We start from the raw sequence: 26211 nt of genomic DNA, 5'->3' as shown, positions 1-26211 counted from the left end.
GGAGTACAGAGAGGTGGCTGTTGGAAAGCAACACAAGAAATTCTACCATTTCCAGGACAACAGCCTTGCAGAAAAGAAAGCAAGTCCTGGCACCCCCATTTTCAGCTGCTGCAGGGGAGGGAGGGGACGCTGCAAAGGGACAGCATGACTAAGGTGGCAATGGCCAGGTGAGGGAGAGGGAGCAGCGGCCCAGGGAGGCATCTGGGGCCCCTTAGACCCCTCCCAGCTCAATCACTACAGAGTCTGTTATGTGCTTGACAGCACCTAGGGGTGATGATGAAGAGGGGGTGCCTGGAACCCTTCAACCTGAGCATTTTGGTGACCTCTCAGAAACGTCAAAATGACACTGATGAAAGAAAATGACTTGCAGAGGACAGAGCTTGGAGTGGGCCCGAGAAGGGGGAGACTTCTGGAGGGGTAGGGATGGGGTGGACCTGCAGAGTGGCAAGGACACAGGAGCTACGCTCTCATCTCCCCACCCCCAAACCTGCTCCTCCTCCAGTGGTCCCTGTCTCCCCAGCATCCCTCAGTTGCTCAGGCCCCAAACACTGGGATCATCCTGACTCCTTTCTTTCTCTCACACCCCACATCCAAACCAGCGGCAAGCCCTGCATTTGGCTCTACTCACTCCCCTCTGGCTCTACTGGCCTCCTTGCTTTTCCTTGAGTGCAAATATGATTCCACCCCAGGAACTTTGCATTTGCTGGCTCCTCTGCCTGAAACATTCTGCACTGCATAGGTGGATGGCAGATTCCCTCCCTTCTTACTAGGTCCCTGCTCGAATGCCGCCTCCTCAGTGGGGGTCTTCCCCTACCCTCCTATCTGCCTTCCCTGCTTTATCATTCTTTAGAGCACATACCACTTCCTGACAGTCTGTCTGTGCTCACTGATGGTTTCCCTGACCCAGAATGTGAGCTCCGTCAGGGCAGGCTGTCGCAACTGCTGTCATGTGCCTGGAGCTGTGCCTGGCACACAGTAGGCTGTGCCTGGCACACAGTAGGCTCTCAATCAGGACTAGCTCAGTGGATGACTGTCTCCTGCCTCAATGACCTAACAAGGTTGCTGTGAGGACCACATGAGACCTAGACATGGGAGCACTGAGCAGACTACGAGATCCTGTCGGGGTGGGTTACTGCAGAGCCGTCCTCCCAGGTGCTGCTCACACTAGCTCCTTCAGCGGCTCTCCCCAAATACCCCCCAGGGCAGAACTAGTCACACCCAGGGCTGTGATCCTTCAGGGCCTGGGACACACGGCCCTCCTCCGAGAGTCTTCCCACACTGTGTGGTTGGTTGGCTGTGTCCTCTCCAGACCACTCCTCAAGGGCAGGGACCCTGTCCTATTCACTGCCAACTCTCCAGCACTTAGCACAGAATCTGGCACATGGCAAGGATAAGACTTGTTTGTTGAGTTTGCATGACTATTCGTTGGATTTAACTTAACCTCCAGTGTTGGCGTGAAGCTTGTGTACACTAAAAGCTACCTGAACTGGCCTAAGCCTGAAGGAAGCGCAAAGTCCCAGCATCTGGAAAGGCAAGACGCTGGTGTAGCTGGAGGACTTCTACTGGGTACAGATGACAGTGAAGGCTGAAGAGGAAATAATTTCTCAGGCAGTTATAAAACAGCTTTTCCTCTGGTCCTCACTAAAACCCAGAGCAAAAGACAACAGATGAGGAAACAGAAGTTCAGAGAGGTCCGTACATTCACTCAAGGTCACACAGTTAGCAGCAGAGCTAGGTCACAAAGCTGAGACAGCTGACTCCCAGTCCAGTGCTCAACCAGGGCCAGATTGTGAAAAGCCTTAAATATCCTGGAGAGGGAATACTGGGTCAACCTGGTGAAGCAGGCAGAGCTGCTGCAGGGCTTTGACAGAGGATGGTGAAAGTCTTGCCGGAAAGTACCTGGGGGAGGGAGTCAGGGAGATGGTGCTGGTTCCCAGGCTCAGCACCCTGGGGTGAAGCAGAGCTCTCCAACTGCCTAGCCATTAAGTCTGGGCTCCAGGGGCAGCTGGCACTGCCTCCTGCATATTTCAGCAGGTGGATAAGCCCCCCTCTCCATCTCACTTCCACATATCTGCAGAGACTAGAAAGCTACAACTGGAGAGAGAAGGGGCCGGAGCCAACCTCAGGCTGGGGATCAGGAGACCTGGGTTCCAGTCTAGACCCTGCCATCACCTCACCAGGTGCTTTGAACAAGCCCTTGCCTTTCTCTGGCCTCAGCCTCCCCATCCTAAGAGGCATGGTGAGAGCCTTTCCAGCTCTGACATCTGACCAATGAGCTCTGCTGATAGACAAAGCCAGGGCTCTGTAATACCCACCATCTCTGTCCAGGTCAACAAGCACAGTGTCTGGGCCCAGAACAGTCCGCATGCAGAGCAAGGCTGCGTGCGGCAGCATGGGGCAGTGTAAAGAGCCCTGGTCTGCTAACAAGGGAGCTGGCTTCTGTCCCAGTTCTAAACCTGAACTTACCTGTGATCTCTGGCAAATCATAGTATTGCCCTGAACCTCACTTCCTTCCTCTCTAGCATGGGGATGAGCGATACTGTGGCACAGGGTGGTTCTGACAGAGAAGAGGGGATGGAGGTAAAAACACTGAGAGGAAAATAAAAGAAACATTCAGATTGCTGCAGCAATCATTGTGACAACTCCACTTCCAAGGAAGACACGAAGAGGGTGGAGGACACACCTTGGATGAAGGGGTGGGATGGCAAGATGCCTCTCTGCTGCTGGGGAGCAGGGTACATCTGCCCTCCAGGACTTGGCCTCCTCTGTGGCCCAGTGTGGCCGCCACCTGACTTGGCTTCCACAAGAGCACAGCAAGAATATCGTGACACCAGAGGCCTGCGCCCTCCATCGGAGCAGAGGCTCATTCTGGAACCCAGGCCGAGCCCCACAGACAGGCCCCAGTGAGAGGAGGACCCACCAGTCATGTGGGGGTCTGCACTAGGGGCAGCTCCTCTTGGGGGTGGGCAGCCAGCACTCTGGGGAACTGAGGTAGAGGTCTGGGCCAAGGGAGGCAGTCCACGTGCAGGCTGCGAGGTCCCGAGTGAGATGGCTGGGAAGGGAGACATTGGAAAAACAAACAGGGTGTTGCCTCAAGGTTCAGTCCAAAGTTTCAACTCAAATTCAGCTATCAGTCAGGGAAGGCAGGGAGCCTGCGATTAAGACACAGCATGGTCTTGAGAACCCAGCACCAGGTTTCCTGGCTCTGCCATCTACTCACAGGTAGGTACTCAACTTCAGAGTCTTGATTTCTTCATCTGAAAAGCAGGTCTCATAATCATTTCTATCTCAGAGAGCTGCTCCAATGAGATGATGGACATGGTCCCATCACTGCCCCCAAGTCCCAGGCCAGAGAGGGCCCGATGGCCCCAGAGCACAGCCACACAGCACACTCTGAGGCAGCCCCTCCGAAGCAGAGCTTGGTGCCCTGTCCCTGTCATCATTGGATCCAGGCTGAGCCTGGCTGGCAGAAGTCCCTAGAGGTGCTGAGGGAAGGCAGAGGGGAGGCTGAAGAGAGGCAGGAGCCCTCTGGAGCCCCACTGAACCTGCTTCTAGTCCCCTGTAAAATCTGTAAAAAACTTCCTTCCAGGGTCCCTGAACACGGATGTGAAGAGGATGTGGCTCACGGATGTGGCTGGGCCTTGCAGACGCAGGTTTCCTGCAACCTCAGCAGCGGGGTCCCTGAGGCAGGCTGCTGGCGTGGGGAGGCCAAGTTCCCCCTAAGCAGGTGCCCGAGGCATCCGTCTCAGGGTCTGCCCTGAGTCCCCAAACACTTCTCCTAAAAACAGCCCACCTAGCTGAGCGTCAAGACGGAGGGGGACCAGTAGGCCTCTCCCTGCCTCCTCTCCCTGTCCACTTAGGACAGTTTGCCACCTCAGGCCTCCAGGAGCCAGGAGATGCGTGGAGTAGATGGGAGAGCTGAGCATGCTCAGAGGAGGCTGCCCTTTAGAGGACACTGCAGAGAAGAGATGAGGACACAGCCAGCTGCAGGCCTTGGTCCTGGTGCCAGGAAGGCCCAGCACTCCAGAAACAGCAAAGGGAAGTCAGCCTCTCCTGGGGAAGAAGAGGGGCAGCAAAAAGCCACAGGAGGTTAGAAGAGGCAGGGCCTCCCCAGACCATTTCAATCTGACCCCTCCACTTCACAGATGCAAGGAATGATGCCCAGAGACAGGGAGGGACTTGGCCAAGGTCACACTGCAAAGTGGTGGCAGAGCCAGGAGTCACACCCAGAACTCATACTCCAAAGCCAGTCCTTGCTTGGAATACAGTACTACCCTTCATCCTACTCCCACCTTCTGGAACTCTTCTAGAGGCACCTCCCAGGCCCGGGTCCAGCCTGCACGGCCCCTTCTTAATGTCTGCACACACTGCCTTGGGGGACACAGTGCAGCCATCTACCTGCAACCAGCGTGGGAAGGGAGAATCACACCAAGCCCTGTGCTTTCTCATTTTGCCTCAGTAATGCCACGAGGTAGGTACAGTTTCAATTCTGGGGGGAGAAACTGAGGCTCAGAGCCTAAAGAACTTGCCCAAATGGCACACAGCCAGCAAGCAACACAACTGGTATTCGATTCCAGGACTGCCTGATCCCAGAGGGCAAGCTCTGCCATCACGCCAGGTTTCTCGATAGGAAACGATATGTAACAGCTTCCTGCTGTCGCTCTCATCCTCAGGGCACAGGTGCCGGCCTCTGGCTCCAGTGGAGCTGTGCGGTGAGAGCCTGGCTGGAGGCCGGGAGCCCATCAGTGACGAGCAAGGTCCCAGGCAGGCTGAATAAAGAAAGCCTCCATCGGCACCTGCTTCCCCCTGGGCAGGGCCCACCGTCATATGAGCCTGCACATGGCACAAAGGCGGGGATGGCTGTGGCAGCAGGAGCTGGGGAAGCAGTCCCCGCAGGGCAGGACACGGAGGGCCTGGAACTCCAGCTGGAGTCCTTGCTCTAATCAATTCACTGATCCTCATGAGACGGGGCTGTTGATGCTGATAGCACTCACAGAGGGCTCCTGAGTCCTCACAAGTACCCGGTGAGGGAGGCCCTATCATACCCACATCACAGATGAGGAGCCTGAGGGTCAGAGAGGTAGGTTGTCTGCCCAAGGCCTCTTAGCTGGAAAGTGGCAGGGCCAAACAGGACTCAAGCCCAGGAGGCTGACTCTGGAGCTGACAGGTACTCATCCTCCAGGGCGTTTCTGAGCTGGGTTCCTCATCTGAGCCACAGAGAACATGATCTGGATAACTTTTTTCTCTATTCTCCAAAGGATGGACCTGACTACAACTGTCTCAGGATGTTCAAAGGAGGAGGCTGGGGGCCTCAGTATGGAATAACTAGTGCTGTTATCAGTGGAATGGAAAGAACACTATCCCTAATGCTTGTCCCCACACTGCCCTAACTCTAGGCCTTGGGTTTGCTCCTCTGTGAGGGGAGAGGATGGGGTAACCTCAAAATAGCTTTCACCCTGGCATCCTAGGATTCAAGTTCCACCACTTTCTGGTGCGTGTGACCCTGGGTAAGCTAGTTAACCTCTCCAGACTGCAGGGCCCTCATTTATAAATGGGGACACCTCCACCCACCTCACACACAGGGTCAGGTGAGGCCCACAGAGACAATGAAGGCAGAGGGCTGAACATGGAGTCACACGAGCAAAAGCTGGAGCATGAGGTGGTTGTGCCTATTCTTCGTGCAGAACTCCTGTGACACCATTCACTGCCATTAGAACACGTGTCACTCCACAACCTCACCCTGAAAGCAGATACCAGGGCTAAGAGCCCCTCCCCAAGCCCTACCCTGGACCAACAGGGCACTCCCAGGTGCAGCCTGCCCAGCTCCAGGATATCACCACAGGTGCTTTCATAATGAGCGGAGCTATGGCTCCAAGACAAGCAGGAGTCAGAGCGCGGGGAGCCACATCCGCCGCTATGTGCCTGGCACCACACGTGGTAGCCAAATACCGAGGAAAGCGGGGCCCACCTGGCCTGGTACCGAGCAAATCTTATCTCACCACATTCTTCCCTGGGAGGAGCAGAGTAGTGAGGCAAAGGCCCAGCCCATGCTGGTCAGGGTTTCGTTTCCGGATTCTTGACCTCAGCCCAGGTGTAATCTCACAGGCCTGGGGGACCCCTCAACTCTCTTGCAGAAGCTGTGAGGGTGAAGGCTTAGGGGCTCTAAACACTGAGCTAGAAGACATCTGAGAGTCTACGCAGATCCAGGCCTTCATCTGCCTGAGAGGACAGGGCAGGGGTGCTAGCTTGGCATCTTGGAGGGGAGGAAGTGAGCTCACAGAACCCCAGGTTTGGGGGTCCGGTTAGGACAGGGAAGGCACTGAGCCTAGACCAGGGCTGGATCTCATTCCCATCCAAATCCCCACTCTTCTGCTCCACCTTCCTGCTTTTCTGCTCTCTTGGACGCGGGGAGGGTGGGTACAGATCACTGCCTAATCACTCCAGTAGTCTTAGCCAGGGACCAAGGAGGAGATCAGGTCTGGCAAATTTTCTGTAGTGCCTTCTCCCTAGCAGAGAGTCCCCATAGATAAGTGAGGGGTCGAGTTCTCATCCAGAGAGAGTGGGAATTGAGGAGGGAGGAGTGGGGCACCCTGGGAAGCTGTAGCTCCAACGACTCCCTTGGCTCTGGCTCCATCATTTGCTGGCTCTGTGACCTTCCCCAGGCCACTGTTTACTCACGTGTAATATGATGGGCTGAGTTAGCCTCTCAGAGGCCTCCTCTAGCTCTGACAGCCTAGGATTTTATATAATAACTGGCACACATGCATCACTCTCCATTTTGCTTTGTATTTTCCCATACTTTGTTGCACTGAAACCTCATGACATCTTTCTGAGGCAAGTAACCTCCTAGGTTAAAGGTGAACAAACCAAAGCTCAGGGCATTTAAACCCAAGAACATACCCAGATAGGGCACAACAGAGCCAAGGCTTGCACCCTGGGCTCCAGAAGCAAAACCCTGGGCTCCACATAGAGGAACACTGAGAGCGGCCCGACCAGGCCAGGGTGGAAGGCCTGAGTGACGAGTTCAGGAGCTCACCCTACCTGTCTCTCTTGAAGTTGCTTCTACGATGCAGATAAGGGGACTCTTTTAAAAGCTCAGATTTAATGACAAAAGTAAGCTGCAAGAGATATGGACAGCATGATCGTTATGGTGAAACAATTTTTATTAAAAAGAACTTCACGGGGGGTTGGGGGGTGTAGCTCAGTGGTAGAGCCCATGCTTGGTGTGCATGAGGTTCTGGGTTCAATCCCCAATGCCTCTGTTCATGGGAAATAAATAAATATTTAAAAAATTTTTAAACTGAAAAAAGAAATAAAAAGAACTTCACACAACTGTGGGGAAGAGTTTAGCCAGATACACTGAACTGTGGGGAGTAATCAGATCTGAGGAGCAGGGGAGTGAAAGGGATATGACTTGCATTTTTTTTCTTAAGTACTTGTGTAGTATTTGTTGGTTTTTTGTTTTTTGTTTTTTCCTTTTTACAAACAACAACAACAAAAATCTGGGGGGAAAATTTCTGAGCACCGGCTCTAAGTCAAAACTCAATGTTAAACTTTGATTATCTCATCTGATTTCCACAAAACCCCAGTGGAGTATAAGGATGTTCATAACAGCTTTATGCATAATTGTCAAAAGCGGGAACCAACGCAAATGCCCATCCACAGGAGAATGAAGCAACTGTGGCTTATTCACACAAGGCAATGCCACATAGCTACAGAAAGAATATAACTCTGGGACATGTGACGATAGAGAGGAACCTCACAGAAATGCTGAGCAAAAGAAGCCAGACACAAGAGTACCTGCTGTCTAACTGCAGATATACGGAGTTGAAGAAAAGGTATAACCAAGTGACAAAGACAGATGTCAAAATGTTGGTTCCCTCAGGGGAGTACAGACTGGGAAGGACAGAGGGGACTCCAGGAGGGCACACAGATGTCCTATATCTCAATCTGGGTGGTTAACATGGACATGAACATTTGCAAGTAATCACTGAGCTGTACAATTTAAGATCAGTGCACTCTACTGTGGGTATCTATGTATATTATTCCTCAATTAAATAAATAGAGGGAGGAAAAGATTTAAAAAAAAACATGCAGGGGAAAATTATTTCCAGAAAAAAAATGATGCTCACAGGTCAAGTACTTAGCCCAAGGTCATACACCTGGCAGGTAGTAGAGCTGGGATTCAAAGCCAGGTTTGTTGGACTCTGAAGATCTTAAGCCACCAGGCTATATTGACCCTTGACTGCCCTGAAGGATGCCTTGAGTCTCCTAATGGGCCCCTGTGTCGCTGCACAGGCAGCCTTGCCCATGGGTTCACGACCAGCTTGCTCCTCACTGTTAACCACTGGTCACTGTGGCTCAGTCACCTGCTCACACCAAGTGGAGCCAGGTCCCTCAGGCTCAGCTCACTGAGAGCTGCTGTTTAACCAGTGAGGCAAGAAGGAAGCAGAGGCTCGGCCCACAAAAAGCTTTGAGCCTGCTGGGAGCTGGGACAGGAGGAGTGCTCTGTGCCAGGAGAGGGTGCCTGGTGCACACCTACCTGCCATGACAGGCCCTGGCTCACAATGGGAATTTCAGATGTGGAATGATAGCCGAGCAGCAGAGCTGGACCTGGGCTTGGCTCTGACACCTGGCCTAGCGCTCCAAGTGCTAGGCTTCACTGACCCACTTTCTCCCATTAGGACCCCAGCTCCTGTTGACTCAGAAAAGCTGGATCCTGCAGGTCAACCTCACCATTCTTCCCCACCAAGAGGAGAAGAACTTTGAGGAACTTGGCTTCTCCAGAGCCACCCACACTCTGCTTTAAATTCCCAGCCTGCCTAAGCTCCCCCTCCCCCTCCAAAGGGAGCCACCTCCTGCTGCTTGGCATGGAGTCCCCGTCTCCTGCAGCATCCTTTCCACTCTCCCCCCAACTCCTACACAATCCTGGTCCTGAACAATTTCCTGCAGCTTCCCATCTGATCAATTTCTTAGGAAGGATAATTATCCATAGAGAGAGGAGGCGGAAAATTCCCAGAGCCAAGAATATTAGGAAAAACTTCATCTAGTTCATTCTCCACCTGCCAGGAGAGCCTTCTTCCTAAACACAGTCATGGCCACGCCTCCCTCCCGAACCTCTGCAGTTCCTGCCACTACAGGAGAGTCCACACTACTCTGTAGTGAATCAGAAGCCTTCCTGATCTGTCCCAACTTCGGTTCAGGCCTCATCACTGCTCCATTCTAAGTGGCAGTGCCAGAACTGAGACCGTCTGCCACCAGGGCCCACGCTGCATTGTGCTGCCTCCCTGTGTCACTTCAGCCTGCCTCGTATTTAAGCTGTTTACATGTCTATCTCCCACACAAAACTGTCACCGCTGCAAGGGTGGGAACCACCTCCCACACAGCCGTGTGGATATGCAGTAGGTGCTCAGAGGCAAGTTGAAGAGGAGGTGAGATGCCTGGGACCACCACCTTGCCCCTGCAGAAGGAACAGGGCACTGTCCCAGAGGGAACAGTGCAGGAGAGAAGAACCACTTACGCTACCACAGAAGAGCTCTGGACTGGGGGTTGGAAGGCCTGAACCAACCCCAGCTCTGCCACCACCCACCGTGGCCTGTGGGCAAGTCACTTCCGCTCTGGCCTCTGCTTCCTTCTCTGTGAGATGAGGGTCAGGCTCTGTCACTGCTGGCCAAGCCCTCACTGCTAGATGCCCTCCACAGCTTTATCACTGAAACTCCACACTGTGCACGTCAGTCACCGCACAGCTGCAAGAGCAGGAGCCAGGATTGGAGTCCAGGCCTTTTAGTCCCCAACTCCCTTATCTTTTTCCATTACACCTCCTGGTCCTAACTCTGTCTCTAGGCTCCCTCCCAATAATAAAGTCTGACTCTCTGATTCCAGACCTGCCCCTCTGGGCCTGATAACTCCCCAGACCACGTGAGACCACAAGGTTCAGCCAGGAGCAGGCATGTCAGGGCCCTCCCACATGACAGGTCTGGTGACATCCTGCCTGCGGGCGCTGGGCTGGGCAGGGGAGGCGGCAGGAGTGCAGCAGAACCTGGCACCTCACTCAGCCCCTCCCCTCCCCACACGCTCTCACCCTCTCCTGCTCTGCTCCGCTCCCTGTCCACTTCTTTCTGGACACGGCCCTCCATCTCACTTCTGGCCCAGCCAGGGGTGCCTGTTTGGAAGTTTGGCTCTTGTTCTTTCATACTTCCTGGTCAAGTAGCCGTGGGCCAGGGATCTGCTTTGCTAAGCTTGCTGCAGCCAACCCAAAGATGGAACCAATGCTGGGAGCCACCTCTGGCCCCCCAGGCTGCTCTGTACATCCCTCACTATGTCAGACCACAGCGCCCTGCTCAGTGGCACTGCACAGCACCGGGTCCAATCCTGAGCCTAACCCAAGGCCCCCAGGCAGTAAATGGTTTGACTCCTACCTTCCTCTCTGTCCTCACACCACGCCTCCCTCTTACTCCACTCCAGTTTCCTCAAACACACTCTCCTTAGGGACCCTGATCTTTGAAAGGCAGGCTCCTTCTTATCATTTGCTCAGCTCAAAAGCCATCTCCTTGGAGAGGCTTTCACTGGCCATCCAAAGTAGCACGTCTTTCTCATATTTATCTTATTCAGGACACTTATTGCAGCCTGACATTGTGTCCACTGTCCAACATCCCACACTGGCCTGGGAGCCCCTGACATCAGGAACCTCCTCTTCTTGCTCCTGGCTGTGTCCTCAGCACCCAGAAGAGTGTCTGACATGGGTGGGATGGGGTGGGGTGTGCTACATATTAGACCAGGTGGCCAGAGAGGCCTCTGAGGAGACGGCATCTGATCCAGAGCCTGAATGAGGCAGTCGGCCTGCAGTGGTCTCCAGGCAGCCTTCCAGGCTCTGGGTTCTGTATGGAGGAACAGGCCTGGCAAGGTTTGGTGTTTGAGGAACCCAGGGAAGCTGGTGTGAGTGGAGTAGAGGAAAGAGCAGTGGGGAGTGAAGGAGAGAGAGGTATAGGGCATACATTTCCTTGGGATTTTTACCCCAAGTTCATCAGGAAGCAATTTAAAGGTTTTAGCAGGAGAACACCACGTTCTGGGTTACATTTCTAAACCATTCCTCTGGCTGCTTTATGGAGAGCTGATTACAGGCAGAGGGGAGTGGAACCAGGAGATCATGCTGGAGGCCTTTGGAGTCACCCAGGTTAGAGATGCTCATGGCTTGGACAGCGAGAGCAGAAGTGGAAATGGAGGGAAGGGGCAGGCATTCAATCCATGGAGCCATGCTTTCCACCAGCCCAAGAGGCCTGGTCGAGTTCACATCCCTCTGGCTGGAGTTCTAGATGCTCAGGAATCCAGCCCAGCCCAGCCCACCTACCCAATCCTATTTCTCACTGACCCAGCCCAGACTTCCCCCAGGCTGGCTGGGCCTCCTTCTCAGGTGCCCACCCATACACTGGCTGCTCAGAGCCTGAGCTGTGCGGCGACCCTCGCCTGAACTTCTACCTCCCCCGCCACTTCCCCTCCCTATCTGAGGGCCTGCATAAAGGCCCCTGTTCCCTGCTCATTCCAGCCACATTCCTCCCCTCCCTGAAGTCCTTCTGGGCTTTGGGTTTGAGGCAGCGGCCCAGCAGTCATCAAGTACTTAATTATCCCTCTTTTACTTTCCCAAGGTAGCTGTAAGCTGGATAAAGGCAGACACCACAACTCGCACCCTTCGGGGTTGTCAGGACACTCAGACAATGATGTGCCACAGAGAGCCCCCACCACCAGGCCAGGCTGCCAATAGGTCTCAGTCCTCAATCAATGGTAGCTCCCTCCTCACCACTTATCTACGAGGGCACCCATCCCTGGTGCTCACTGTCCTACAGGGAGGCTCAGCTTCTCTGCCCAGCCAGGCAGGTGGGTTAAGTATGTGTGGGGGTGAGGTGGGGGTGAGGTGGGGGTGAGATGGGGGTGACGAATGCCCCAGTAGGTTCCCAAAGCAAAGATCAATGGCTCTGCATTATCTATGGCTTTGCATTATCCACATTTCTGCCTTTCTCCAGCTCCTCCTTCCATGTGAGATAAGCAAACTCCTCATAACCTTCAAGGTCTCGGAAATCTTCCTAATCCACCCCCAGCCCCACTCCTCCCATGCCCCCACAGCCCATGGGCCCCTGCTGTGTGTGGCACTTCACACAGGCACATCACAAGTGCCTATTTACAGCCAGCCTCTCCTGGGAGGCTGGCATTATGTTTATTCATCATTCCATCTTCAGCATAGCATTTATCAGGCACGAATCAGTGTTTACTGAGTATGTGTCTCCCCCTCTTCCAACTGAAGACCAAACTTAGATATTTCTGTTCACGGTCTCATCTGCATGCCCACCCCAGTCCTGGAGACATTCAGCCCTACCCCAATACCCTCTGGCCTACATACCTAAAATCATCCTCCACTGCTAGACTTCACTCTCATCTCTTCCTTTAATGCTACAGGACAGTGGCAACTCCCATTTCTGAGAGCTTATGATGTGCTCGGGGCTTTACAGACATTACCCCATTTGATTGGGGAAACTGAGGCTCAGACAAGGTGATGGAGTTAGGAAGTGAAAAATCTTCTGCCCTTAACATGGGCACAGATCACCTGGCACCTCATCATAGCTGGGCCTATTTTAAAACCCATCATCTGTTCTGCAAAATTTAGTGCTTTTATAGTTACACATCAACTTGTCATAGAAAATCGCGCTTTGCTCATTAAATGTTTCAAGTGATAAGTCTTGCTTAAGGTGGTGAAATGACTGTTATGTACGAGAAACAGCACAGGACTTGGAATGTAAGCCCTGGGTCTGGTTTCAGCTGTGCCGCAGTCAGGATGTATGACCCTAGGCAAGTCACCTAACCTTGCTGGGCCTCAGTTTCCTCAATTGTATAAAGGAGAATGACAGTATCTCCCCAAAAGGCTTCCTGATACATGCTAGAAAATGTTCTACCAACCTCATTAAAAGGATGAATATTATTTATCCATAGCCACCTCACCCTTGCCTTTAGCACAGCACTAGACACACAGCAGGCCATCAGTAAGTCTCGCTGAATGATTTTTCAGTTGCTGGGAGATTCAGGAGTCAGAAAAAACAAGTCAGTACTTCTCCTCCTCCTGACCCTAGAGGTACTCCTAAGTGCCACCATTTATCATGTGTTCGGAACGTGTCAAACTCTATGCCACGCATCTTACACGGGTGCTCTCCCTGAATGCTCCCAACATCCCTGCCAGTGTCACTCCATGTTGCAAGATGATCATATTGAGACTCAAATAGCGGGAAGTGACTTACCCAAAGTCACAGTGCTACAAAGTAGTAGAGCTGAAATTTGAATCCAGGTCTGTCAAGCTGCAAAGTCATCATGTTTCCAAAGGTAACTGCTTGGAGACACTCCTCTGCAATCCAAAGGTCCTGCCCTAAGTGGAAGCTTCTGGCAGTGCCCAGTGAGCCATTTCACACAAGCATCTCATCTAAATCCTACCTATCCTTCAGGGGCTAGTTCACCAGTCACCTCCATAAAGCCTCCCCAGACTTCCCAGGTGGGAAGGTCTTCCTGCCTCCTCTAAACCCTAAAAGGATTCCATCTGTACCTGGAATCACACTCACTTTCTACTGCCTGATTCCTGTGCATCTGTATTAAATTTCTCAGACCAGTCCCTGAGTTCCTTGAGAGAAGCAATTCTTGTGCATCTGTTTGTTCCACCAGCCAGGCAGGCCCAGAAGGGTGCTGTAGGGTGCCAGCTCCCTTCCCCTCTGAACTGTAACCTGAGTCTTGGGCTGGACTCAGCTAGGTGAGCTGGCCCTGCCTCATGCTGCCTACCTGGTACAGCATCGAGATTCCTATGGGCCCTGGCCCAGGACTCAGGAGGTAAGATCTCATTCCCTGGTATGATGGCAAAGATGTTATAAAAGCAGAGCACCCAGGCTCAATATTGGCTTGTGATGGAGTACAAAGGCCTGAGGAATTTGATGGGTGAGGGTAGAAGCCTCTGGGTCCTGAGCCTTGCACTCGGTTGTCCTGCAGAGACCTGTGTGGCCAAAGCCAAATGGCTTCCCTGCCAGAAACAGCTTTCTGATGGATACTCCAGCAGGAATCTGCCCTTCCTCAAGCTTTTAGGGCCCACTTGAGAGCTACCAACGCTTAGATACCAACACCCAGGCCAAAGACCACGGCCCCACCTCTTGGTCCAGCTCTTACTGCCTAGAGACCCCTGGGTTAGTTAGCAGAGCAGGGAAGGCTCTCCCTCTGCCATTAATTCATGTGCAGCTCTGGGCACATCCTCTCTAGGCCTTAATGGGAAGGTGAGAGAACTGGATCAAAACATCTCCATTCCCCCTTTGGGCCCTGGGACCATAGCTATGATAAGGTCCTTTCTATCTCCAAAATTCTAGAGGTAGAATGATATTCTCTACTTTTACTCCCAGAAGCAAGGAGTAGGAGATAGGGGTCCTCAATCCAGAAAACACCAGAGGCTACTTAGGGCTACCTAGCATTGCACCCTCAAAGTCTGTCTCCTTCAGAGGCAATCACCCCTTGTTTCTGCTGCCTCCAAGGCAGCTGCTTCCCCTAACAAGTCTCAGAGGTATGTGTAGGGCGGAGCCACTTTAGGAAAAAGGGCGAGAGGCCTGAGTTACCTCCTGGGGTGTCAGCTTGGCTTGCCTTGGAAACCCAGCAGACCCAGGGGGCAGAATGAACCCAGTACCTTCCCTGTCTACACTGGGCAGGGCGAGCCTGCTTTGTCTGCTTTGATCCTCAATCCAGAAAAGCTCTTCTCTACTTTATGGAGTCATTTTCCGTTCTCTTCCCCTAGGACACAGCTTATTCATGCAGAGTGAGTTCAATCTCCTTGCCTAGAAGGAGTTCTGCAGTTCCCCAGGCAAACCCCACTCATCCCACTTCGTCCAAGGAAAGTCTTTTACCCTTCTTCAAATTCCCACAAGAGAAAGGGCTAAAGCTCTTAACCTTTGTGTGTGTGTGTGGCAGCGGGGGGAGGAGGGGCACAGACCCTGCTGAGAATCTGTGGCTACTATGGGCTTTCTTCCTCTAATAAAAATATACACGTCTGCAGACTATTTGGCGGGGGGGATCCTATGGGTCCCCTGAACTTCATCAAGGACTCAGGGAAGACCCTTAGGAACCTAGATCCTAGAAGAACAGCAGGTCACCCAGTCCATTCTCCCTCCTAAGCCAAAATCCCTTCTAAGAGCAAGCCCCTCATCCAGTGATGCTCCTTTTCACCTGACCCACTGCTCAGGATCACCTCCCTCAGGGAGCCTTCCCACACCTCTCCTGCTCCTCTCTGAGCCCCTCAGCAGCCTGAGCCACACAATTTCCCACTTGAGCTTTCTCTACTGTGTGTTGTCTGACTTCCCCAGCAAGAGAGCTGGCTCTCTGCAGACTCATTCATTTAACCCCATAACCCTGAGCTCCCCATAAACCTGAGCTGGGGTTGGAGATGACCCATGATCATGAACTTGAGAATTCTGTGTTTTGAGGCCAGGGTTCATGACAGCAGTGGCCCATTCCCCCAAAGGATGGGGTTGTAGAGATCTCTGCCCAGGCCTCACCAGAGTAGGGGCTCCTTTGGGAGACTGCCTTTCCTGCGAGGAAGTTCCAGAGAGACTTTCAACAACTGAAATCAACAAATAGGGAAACTAGGCCCAGGGAGGCAAAATGACTTGCCATAGGTCAATATTCCAGAAAGAGGCAGAGCCAGGACCAGGACCCAGGTCCCTGGTCCCTAATTCCCAGCCTAGAGCTCTCTTCCTTTACACAAGTGGCCTTATGAAAACTAACTCTGTCCTCACACTCCCACATTCATATATGCACGAGAGAATTTCTGAAAAGATGTACGAGAAAGTTAACAGTCCAGGGAGTATGACGGCAGAGATGGTCAGCGAAGTGACAAGGGAAACTTTTTTACCTTAACACCCTCTGTACTGCTGGGTTTTATTTTTGTTTGTTTTCTTTTACCACGAACTTGTTTTATTTATTCAAATTATAAAAATAAATCTGCCACAGAAAGAAGATTCTGGCCCCAGCCCACTCCCAACACACACATTAAAACAAAGAGAAGCCATAAGTCAACTTGTCCAGGTACAACTACAAAATTAATGAGATTGCTTTTTTGCATAGTTTATGGCCACTGGTCTCATTAATTCACAGTCACGGTGCAGTTGATGGCTTGAGGAATCTTCCCGGGAAAAGCTTAATTCAATTAGGGCTCTCGGCAGCTCCGTGAGGAAGCTCTGATATCTTGCTTTTACTTATACAAATTGAGAGCAGACCAAACAGACTCAGACTTTCCCAGAAAGACCCCACCCAGCCCAGAGAGGATGCCCTTGCAGGCACTCCATTAGAGCCAAACCGAGGGAGGCAGTGGGAGAGGGAGCGGCAGCAGCATGTACCCACGGGCTGGCTGATGCCTGGAGCATCGCTCTGTGTCCAGCTGGTTTCTCGTCTGCCTCAAAGGCTTCACAGGGACCCTGTCTCTACATGGAAATCAGTCATGCACGCATTTGTTCCCCAAATATCTGTGCTGGCACAGAGAGGAAAGCAAACAATGGTTCTGCCCTCAAGGGGATTATATTCTTGTAGGAATCAAGTACTAAGAATAGCTCTCTCTGTCCTGCCTGTGTGCCTAATTTCTCTCCATCTTCAAGACTGGCTCAAGTTCTACCTCCTCTGAGAAACCGTCCCTGACCACCGGTGCCCTCAGGGACCTCTTGCTCTCTCTGAACACTGCCTCTGCCAGAAGTCTGCCCAGCCCTCAGCAGGGATTGAAGCAGACTGGAAGCTCCTGGTGAGCCAGGCCTGGGTCTCACTCTTGGTTCCTTGCTGTGCCACAAGCGCAAAGCCTGCTGGCCAGTTTCAGCTGACCTGCCTCTTTGACCCTAGACAGGCAAATTAATTAGCTGCCCTCAGTCCTGGTTGGCCAGCCCAAAGCCACAGCCTCTGTGAGTGTGCCAGGCACACAGTAAATGCTATGTTAAGTGTTAGCTACTTATTATTTTGGTGAGCTTATGGGCTCTGCCTGACACACAGCTGTGATGTCATCTCTGCCTTCAGCAGCCTGGTCTCAAACCGGCTGAGTACTGTGGAAGGGCCAGTCTGGACTTAGGGGTAAATGCCCCCCAAGGGAATGACCGGAAAAGGGACTTGGGAAGAAACAAGACTTCTCATCCTGGACCTCACTCACAGCTGCTTAAGGAAATATGTTTTCAGACAAGAGTTTGCCTGGGTAATTTGGGGGAAATCCAGATTCTCAGAAAGTCAGTGTCAGAACTCGGGGGTCATGTCTGGCCCAACAGACCCCAAAACCGGCCCAGTGTATGGAAAGAGCTTTAGGGGAAAGGAAATGAAGTCAGCATGATCCCAGGGAAGAGGGACAGCTCACTGATACCGGCCCAACTCAAAACTTAGTTCAGTTAAAATTAGATTAGCCCGTAAGATTAAAAATACCCACATATAATCACGGGCTGCCCGAAAGCATCAGTTGATGCTTGTCGGCATCCAAAGAGACGGTTTGGCCCAGAGCGGTGTGTGCAGACAACCTTGGGGAGACATGTCTGACTCAGACATTTGCAGGGGGAGTGAGTGCTGCAGAAAGAGGCCCACACAGGCGATGGATGACTCAGGAATAACCCAGGTCCTGGGTTTGCTGAGTGCGCCTTCTCTCCCCACCACAGAAGGAAAGGGGGGCAGGTCGGGAAGTGGGGTGACAGGAGGAGGGAGGGAGGGAAGCAGGCCTGCTGGCTGTGGACAGGGTGGCATTCCCAAAGGGAGCCCAGGGCCCCTGAGCTCCAGTTCCCTGTCCCTCCTGTGTTTCTGAATGCCACCAACTCTGAGAAGGGCTATTTGCTTCATGGTAGGACTTGGAGAGGGTCGCAGTTTTCCCCCCAAACCCAAGAAATGAGGAACAGAGAGCAGCCAAGACTTGAAATACTAAAACTTTTAAACCTTCCCTGTTCAAAAGGATTATGGGAAAAATAAAACTTCTGAACTGAAAGGGGATCAGGGCATGATGATGAAAATATGAGCTCCAGAGTCAGACAGATCTGGGCTTCAACCCCAGTGTTTTCCGGCTGTGCAAGGACCTGACACAGCCTCTGAAACAGGAGCTTAGCAATGACAGCTAATATAATTAACAAATATTTAACACAAATACTACAAATTAGGAAACGAGGGCTCAGAGAAGTAGTGCCTTGCCTGAGTCACACAGCTAGGCAGCAGAGAGCTCAGACCAGATCTCAGGCCTCTTGACCTTCCCCCTCCCGCCCCATCAGGCATGTTTTCTGTTGTAATTCACTTCTCTGCCTCTCCTTTCTCCTCCCAGAGGTCCTGCAACACATCAAGGGAAAGGAAAAGCCCTCCATTTCAAAAGTTTCCTGTACCATAGACCATGAGAATGACAGATCCCAAGTCCGAGTCAGCCTTCATATTCTTTCTTCATATAAATACACACGTACTTGAGGGTTTAAGAACTGGGCTCCAGACCACCCCAAACCACCCTGCTCCTTCAGTCCTTCCCTGCTCCAGGAGGAGTGTCCCACCTGTCAACCACTCAGGTTACCAATGTGGACATGCCTGGTCATTTACTCTAGTTAAAGCCCCTTGGGACCTCGGGTCCCCTTGATCATCACAATGACCCAACATGTCAGCCAGGCAGGAAACAGGACAGGACCTTGGGTTAGAAGTCCAGGGATTGTGTCGTTTGCCACTACTTGCTAAGTGACCTCAGGCAGGTCTCAACCTGAGACTCAGCTTCCTTAGATGCAAAATGGGTACATCAGTACCACCTGCTATTCTGGCCCACAGGACCATTGAGAAGATCAGCTTTAAATACTGTATATACAAGTGCTTTGGAAATAAGTTATAATACTAATGAGAATTACGAATAAAATTCCACCTGCCTTATAGGGCTAAAAAAAGTTGTGCCATCTGCTCCCAACACAGAGGCTGCCCCTCAGGGGATCCTGCTGGGCCCCGAGGGTAACCAAAAGCAGCCCAGGCCCCTTCCAGCCCAGAGGCAGGAGATGGCAATCACAGGTTAGCCACCCTCTGCTGGCTAAAGGAAACTACCATTTAATTGGCACTCCCCTGCCGAAGCAGGGAAGAAGCAAGCTTGGTCAGACCACTGAGAGAGCAAAAAGATGACAGGCAAGGTCACCACCAGAGGACAGGGATAGGTCCAGCCTGGCTGTGGGATTCAGGGGCACACATGCAGACTCACAGGGACAGAGGGTGGGCAAAGCCAGCACAGAACCTCTACAGCTTTTCAAGGCAAGGAGAGCTCCCACTGACACCTGCCAGCCCCCAGAGGGACTCCTAAAATTCCTGAATGCAGGTGCAGTGAGCTGGGCCCCGCCTCCGTGCAGGGTCCTGAGCATCTGCTGGGGGGAACATGGGGGACAGGAGATGCAGCTGCACCTCTCGAGGAGGTTATGCCAAGACTCAAACGAAAATAAATGGCAATTCAGCATCACAGCAGATAACCCCTCTGAGCTGTTTCCTCGTCTGTGAAACAGAGATAGCCTTTATCTCATATGATCTTAGTAGGAGTTAAATGAGATTACTTTTATAAAGTGCCTGACATGACTCTGTAGATACTCAATAAATGGTAATTCTTATTAAAACACCCCCCTCCTCCGCAACAGAAGCGATGTCATAGGGCAGGCTAGGCGTAATGCCAAAGTAGTGGATAAACAATAAGGGATACGGCTTTGGGGGAGAAATGAAAGCAATGGCTGTGGGCTGGAGTGGCCTGGGAAGACCGCCCAAAGGGGAGGAATCTGAACAGGACCTGAAAGCTGCCACAGCGATAGGGGCACCATGCTGGGCATTCCCATGTTCGGGTTCTATGTCGATCCTGGACGGTAGAGGCAGCATCCTTAGCTTCCGGATGAGGCAAGTCAGGCTCAGAGAAACCAGACGCCTGGCCACCCAAGTACTGAGAGGCAGGGGCAGGGCCCAGGCTTTGTAACCAGGTCTATCCTTTCCACCAGAGCTGGAGGAGCTGGGTGGGACAGGAAGCAGAGGAAAGGTGTGCCTCGTGGGTGCTCAGCTGAGTGAAGTCTGAGCAATGTGACCAACAGAGGCCCTCTAAGTGCCCTGGCACCTCAGGACACATCTGTCCTACCTGCAGCTTCCTCCCAGTCCCCAGCTGACCTCCCCTCTCATTCTGCAGTCACTTAGCTGTTTTCTCAAAGAGAAAAAGGTCACCTTTTTTTTTTTTAAGAGAGTCCCATCTGGGATTCTTGAGATAGTTTCAAGGTGACCTTTAAGTTGTTCCTCTCTCCTTTTGAGAAGTGAGAGAGGCGAGTTCTAATCTGATACAGGAAACCAGTTGCTGGGTCTGATTTCCACAGGTGTGAAGTGGGCAGTAACCATCCCCACCTCCCCTCCTCACAGGCTTCTTCTAAGGGGAAACGGCAGGACACACCTTGCAAAGACCAAAACCAAAAAAAGCTAAAAGATGTGAAGGGACAAAGGAAGGCTTTTTTGGTCTCTGGTCAGGAGGAGAGATGAATACCTGCTTCGTGGGCCGCCAGGAGTTCCGGGTCAAGAATGTGGGTAAACAAACACAGGGGTGCCAGTAGTGAGCTGGGTTAAGGTGAGGCTCTTCCTTGAAACAAGCTCTGGACCAGGAGCCAGGTGAACAGGGACAAAGCAGAATTCATGCAGCGTCCAAACCACAATGTGGGCGGGGGCATGGGATTACCTAAGGCTTGGGGTCACTCTCACACTTCTCCCAACAGTCTGACCCCCACTCATGCCACTGGCCCCTCCCTACCAAGGAAAAGGCAAGAATCCCTGCCTGTTGAAGAGAGAAAAAAGGCCCAGAGAAGGGAAGTGACTTGCCTAATGTCACCCACTGAATCAGTTAGAAAAGGACCCAGAAGCATCTACCCTAGAACTTCAGCTGTAACCCCACCCCTCCCACACCCATCTCTGACAGAGTCTACCTGAGGCTCTGCTCAACCATGAGGACAGGATTGAGAATTGCACACAGCACTTTCTATTCTTAAAGGAGGGGAACCTTGAAAGGGAAGCAGCTGCCACAGATGACAGAATGAGGCCTCCAACACAGCTCCTACCCACGCTGGGGCGCTGAGAGAAGAGGCAAGACCCTAAAATGAGCTCCCAGGCACCTGAGTATCTCATAGTGCAAAGGGAGCATGGCCTCAGCCCCCCACCCCTTTCCCCCAAGTCGGTTGGTGCCATGTCCCCTCCCCCCAGGACCTGCTCTGGAGGCAGCTTAAGTGAAAGGAAGAGCAAAGGCAGTAGGACACACCCTCCACCCTGAAATCTTAAGGAAGGACACCCAGTGGCAGCCTAAGTTGAGAGATTTGTAATCCTCCAGGCTCAGAGGAAAACCGTAGGAGGCTGATGTAGGGATGGATGAATTTACCTTAGCTGGTTAACATACCCAACAGGGGCACCTGCAACTCATTGAGTGTTTCCTGTAGGTACAAAGTCAGCTTTATGTGCATGAATTTATGTCATCATAACATCAGCAGCACTGTAGCTAAATACTATTATTTCCCCCTTTTTATACTTGGGGAAACTGAGGCTCAGGAAAGATAAATGGCAGAGTGGGGCCAACCTTGATCCAACACTGCAAAGGTAAAGGGGATAGTGGGCTTTCACTTTTTCCTATCCGAACAGGGACCCTCAAGATCTTTTGGCCACCTTTCTCTCTATTCTCTTCCCCAGGAAGGCCAGATGCTAGGGCACCTCTGTTTCAGAGGCAGAAAAATGCCCCATCATGCCAGAGACAGTCTTTTGGAACTGCAAAGGCCCTCAGAGACCATATCCAGCTTCCTCATTCTATGATGGGAAAATAGTGGCCCAAGGCTGAGTGACTTGCCAGGGTTACCCAAGTCAGTGGAATGGCAGAAATGTCAGACTTGGAAGAGGCCACAAAGATCAACTGACAAGTGGAAAGGCGTGAATGGCCCAAGGTCACAGAGGGAGGTGGGACAAGAGGCCAAGTTTCCTAACTTCTAGATGATACCCTTGCTATGGCACCACCTCTGCTCTCCAGCTGCCCAGGGGCCCGGGCACAGGTTTTGGTGGGGACAAAGCAGGCCAAGCCTGACCCCATTAGGATTAGAGATAATTAGGCCTGCAGTGACCCACTACTGACTGTCCACTGTAGATCTTGGTGGTTATGCTATCCACCTACCAGTAGGTACTGAGACCCATAGTGCTTGCAGTGCCCTAACACAATGCCAGGTGTGGCTGGGAGGTGAGGGGGTTAGAGAGAGAAGGGCAATTTATAAATAGTGCTTGTGAAGCCTCTTCCTGGTCTCATACAGACAAATGACACATCAGTCACTTCAGCTTCTTACAATAAATTAAGACACAAGGGTTCATGATTCAACTGATCTGGTCAAATTTAGAGATTCTTGCCAGTTTCACAGGTGGGTAAGACCTGCAGAAAAAGGCCCTGGCTTGTTCAAGGTCATGTATTTGTCAGAATCATTACACCTGGCTCCCCTTGCCCAGTCCTTGATTTTTTCCAGGAAGCTGGCTGCCACCAGGGGATAGGTGCTGGTAGTCCAGCTCCATGCACAGGCCTGCTACTGTCATAGCACCAAAGCCCCATATCAGGAAACCACCTCCTGGATGTGTTAAAACAGAGTCACCAGTGCCCTCCTGCAGCATGTCCCAGAGCCTGCCTCATACCAGCCTGGCATCGCCACTCAGCTCCTGCATGTCCTTGGGAAAGCTGCAAGGCTTCCTGCCAAGAGTCACAAACTCTCCAAACCCAAACCAGCAGAGTCCCAGGCCCTTGTACCATCCACAGCTAGCTGGGGACTAAAAAAGCAAAGGCAGCTTTCAAAGCCCCCTTGGATACCACTTCCAGGGACTTCTGGGCTGTGCAGGCTCTGGTGAGCCCCATCCATCACCGAGCAGAACAGAGTGCTCAGGCCTAGCAGGAAGATACTCTGGAAGGGAACAACTTTGCTGCTTCCTTCTCCCAAAAAGAACGTGTCAAAGTCTCTTCAGACCAGAACATTCCCTGAGCCCCTCTACCTGTCCCTCTCTCACTTGGTTGAGCAGCCAGCAGGCCAACATGACTGGCTGGCCCAGATAGCACCTTGAGACACAGCTAGGTGCCAACCTGGAGGTAAGCTGCGGCCCGACCGAGCTTGGACCTCCTCCACTCTTCCTCCATCCCCAAACCAGACTTCAGAAATTTCCAAGGCCCCCGGCCCATAAACTGTATAAGGAATGGCATTCCCGGGCAGGAAACTGACTCAGGGGCTCCCGGCCAGTCTGGACAGGCAGAGCTGACAGATAACATTCTGGGAAAGAAGGAAGGTGAGACTATGGGGATGCCTCATCTTCTACTACACTTCTAAGTCTCCAGCACACAGGTCCCTCACTATACTCAAACTCCTTAGACAGATCAAGTAGAAATATACTCCATTCTGGAACACCCTCCCATGAAGCGTGTAATTGCACTGGTCGCTGTTGACAGAGCAGATTATGCCACTTACTGAAGACACTTTCTGCCTCACACAGCTGGGTGCCTGGCTCCCCTTGGGGTCTGGCCCAGCCAGGGGAGACTTGCCAGGCCTGGAAGCCTAGCTGAAGATACCTAGTATCAGAAGCATCCCATTCTCCAGTCCTGCTCTCTCCCAAGAACGATGCTGGCTCCAGTCTTAGGAAGCCTCAGACCACAGAGGCCACAGAGCTCAAGTCTAAGAAGGACCAAGATGGCAGGATGGGGGCTGCCTATGTTACGGAAGCAGTCCAGACCCTTATTCCTGGGCAGCCTCAAATGGTGAGGATGGGGCACGAAGCTCATCCGTTTGTGGGCAGCGGAAGCATAGGGGAGACTGGACTTACCTATCTTCATGAGGCAGGCCAGCAGGATCCAGAGGGAGATTTCGAAGGGTGTGCGCACATGTGTATAGTCGATGCCCAGGACTGGAAAGGCCTTTCGATCTTTCATGCTGTGTTCAGTGACAGAATGGTTAACAGGGCGGCTCTCAGGGGCAACCTCCGGTGGGGCAGTGGTGACATCCCCAATAGAGCGTTCCCGTGGCGGCTCTGAGCCTCTGATGGTGCTGGCAGTAGGGCTGGGCTGGAGGCCATGGCTTCTGAGAACGGGTAGCAGCCCCACCAAGGCTACCACCATGAGCAACGAAGGGAAGATTCGCGGCGGAGAGAGGCCACAGACGCCAGACCACAGAAGCATCCTGCTGCTCCCTCAACCCTTAGCAAAGTGAGAATAAGACCTGGGACATAGGTAGCAATGGGTCAGTAGGGAGGAAGAGACTGGGGTAGTCTCTAGGCAAAGTTCATGTTTTAGAGATGTGTTTTTGTGGAAGCAGTCCTCTGGAGGTGGAGGAAGGCTGGGGGTTCACGATCTAGAACTCCAAACTGGGGAAGAGGGACAAGAACCCTGTCAGGATCATAGGAGGAGATTAAAAGATCTGGAACTCCAGGCCTGGGAATGGGAGTGGGGGGAGGGGAGAGACTGCGCCCTAGGGACAGAGGAAGGGACAGGATGGGTTGGACCCCAGGCAAGGAAAAGGAAAAGGGAAGGCGGCGACCCTCGGCTGAGGAAAGTGACTGAGGAGCTGGGACTCACGGAGCCTGAGCTAAAGGAAGGGGATCAAAGCAGGTGGGATCCAGTCTAGGAGAAGAAGAAAGGGGGCTGAGAGCCCAGGCTGCGAGGAAGGAGTGAAGCCGGAAAGCGGCCGGGAGCTTCCCCACCCAGAGAAGGACCTGGGTGCAGGCGCGCCGGGCTGAGATTCCGGGGAAATGGAGGGAGGCGGAAGGCGGAGGCAGGCGGCCTGGCGAGAGGATGCCTCGGCGCGGGCTGGGGGCGGCTCACAGTGGGCCAGCAGCAAAACGCCCCTCCTTGCGGCCCCGGCGCGGCGCTGCGTTGCGCCCTGGCCCAGCTTCAGCTCCTCCGCGTCCAGCTCCAGCTCCAGCTCCAGCCCCAGCCCCAGCTCCAACTCCAGCCCCAGCTCCAACTCCAGCCCCGGCCCCAGTACCGGCGGCAGCTGACTGATGCCTTGCTGAGCCCGGCGCTGCCACTTATAGGCACCAGCGAGCAGACAGTGCAGCGGGCTAGAAGGATCTGTCAGCGCCCGCGCGGTGCAGCGACCCCTGTCTCAGAGGGGAGGAAGTATCGCGTTGAAAGAGGAGGGAGAGTCAGAGATGGCAAAAAAGCCCTGAATCTACAAAGATTCTAATAACACGGGTAAAATGCTCTGCTATTTACAAAGGGCTTTCACATCCACCCACAGTCTCATGGAGACTTCCTAATATTCTTGTGGAGGATGTACTATCTTATATATTTAGTTACCATATGACCTTGAGCAAATTACTTAACCTCTCTGTTCCACAGCCTTCTCAACTGAAAAAGTGGAGGTAACAAGAATACATATAAGTACTCGTTAGCTCATATATTGTAGTGTAGTATATGTGATGATTAAATGAGATAACCTATCTAAAGTGTTTAGAATGGAGCCCAAAACATAGACCATTATTATGGTTCCAGTTTTGCAGATGAGGAAACAGCTAGAGTTCCTTAGCTAGTATGTAAATAGTTGTATTAGTTTGCTAGGGCTACTGTAACAAAGAATCACAAACTGGATGACTTAAAGAACAGAAATTTATTGTCTCATATTCTGGAGGCTAGAGGTCTGAAATCAAGGTATCATCAGATTTGGTTCCTTCTGAGGGCTGTGAGGAAGAATCTATTCCATGCTTCTCTCCTAGCTTCTGGTGGTTTGCCAACGATCTTTGGTGTTCCTTGATTGTGACTGCGTAATTCCAATCTTCACGTGGTGATTTCCCAGTTTCTCTGTCTCTGGGTCCAGATTTCCCCTTTTTATAAGGTCACTAGTCACACTGGATTAAGGGCCCACCCTAGTGATCTCATCTTAACCTGATCGTCTTCAATAACTCTATTTCCAAATAAGGCTACATTCACAGATACTGACAGAACTTCAACATCTTTGAGGATGACACAATTCAACCCACAGCAGAATAATGACAATATTCTGTGGAACCAAGATTTGAACATATGGTATTGGTTGGAATTGGTAAGATTCAAGAGGTCATGGCTGTATACTGGAATAATTGGAAAGCTAAAAAACTACCATTGCAGTGGTGGGCTGGGGTTGGGTATAGCTCAGGGGTACAGTGCAGTGCTTAGCATGCACAAGGCCTGGGTTCAACTCCTAGCAACTC

General features: G+C 52.2%; 1 protein-coding gene and 1 non-coding gene across 2 annotated transcripts in view; one reads left to right on the top strand and one right to left on the bottom strand.

The window, feature by feature from the left end:
• SLC9A1 (solute carrier family 9 member A1) overlaps window positions 1-25043 on the bottom strand; it is a 47209-nt gene extending 22166 nt beyond the window's left edge. Inside the window, exon 1 of the mRNA XM_010947994.3 lies at window positions 23851-25043. Within this exon, the coding sequence (XP_010946296.1) occupies window positions 23851-24202 (352 nt within the window). The 5' untranslated portion in view covers window positions 24203-25043. The remainder of the gene's footprint in view (window positions 1-23850) is intronic.
• Window positions 7191-7262, top strand: TRNAT-GGU (transfer RNA threonine (anticodon GGU)). Its single transcript has one exon. It is a non-coding gene; the product is annotated as a tRNA-Thr (tRNA).
• Window positions 25044-26211: the final 1168 nt, after the last annotated feature.

The sequence above is a fragment of the Camelus bactrianus genome, chromosome 13, assembly GCF_048773025.1.
Source record: "Camelus bactrianus isolate YW-2024 breed Bactrian camel chromosome 13, ASM4877302v1, whole genome shotgun sequence".
In the NCBI taxonomy this organism is placed as follows: Eukaryota; Metazoa; Chordata; class Mammalia; order Artiodactyla; family Camelidae; genus Camelus; species Camelus bactrianus.
The sequence above is the reverse complement of the archived record's forward strand: the minus strand, read 5'-3'. Positions and strand labels throughout refer to the sequence as shown.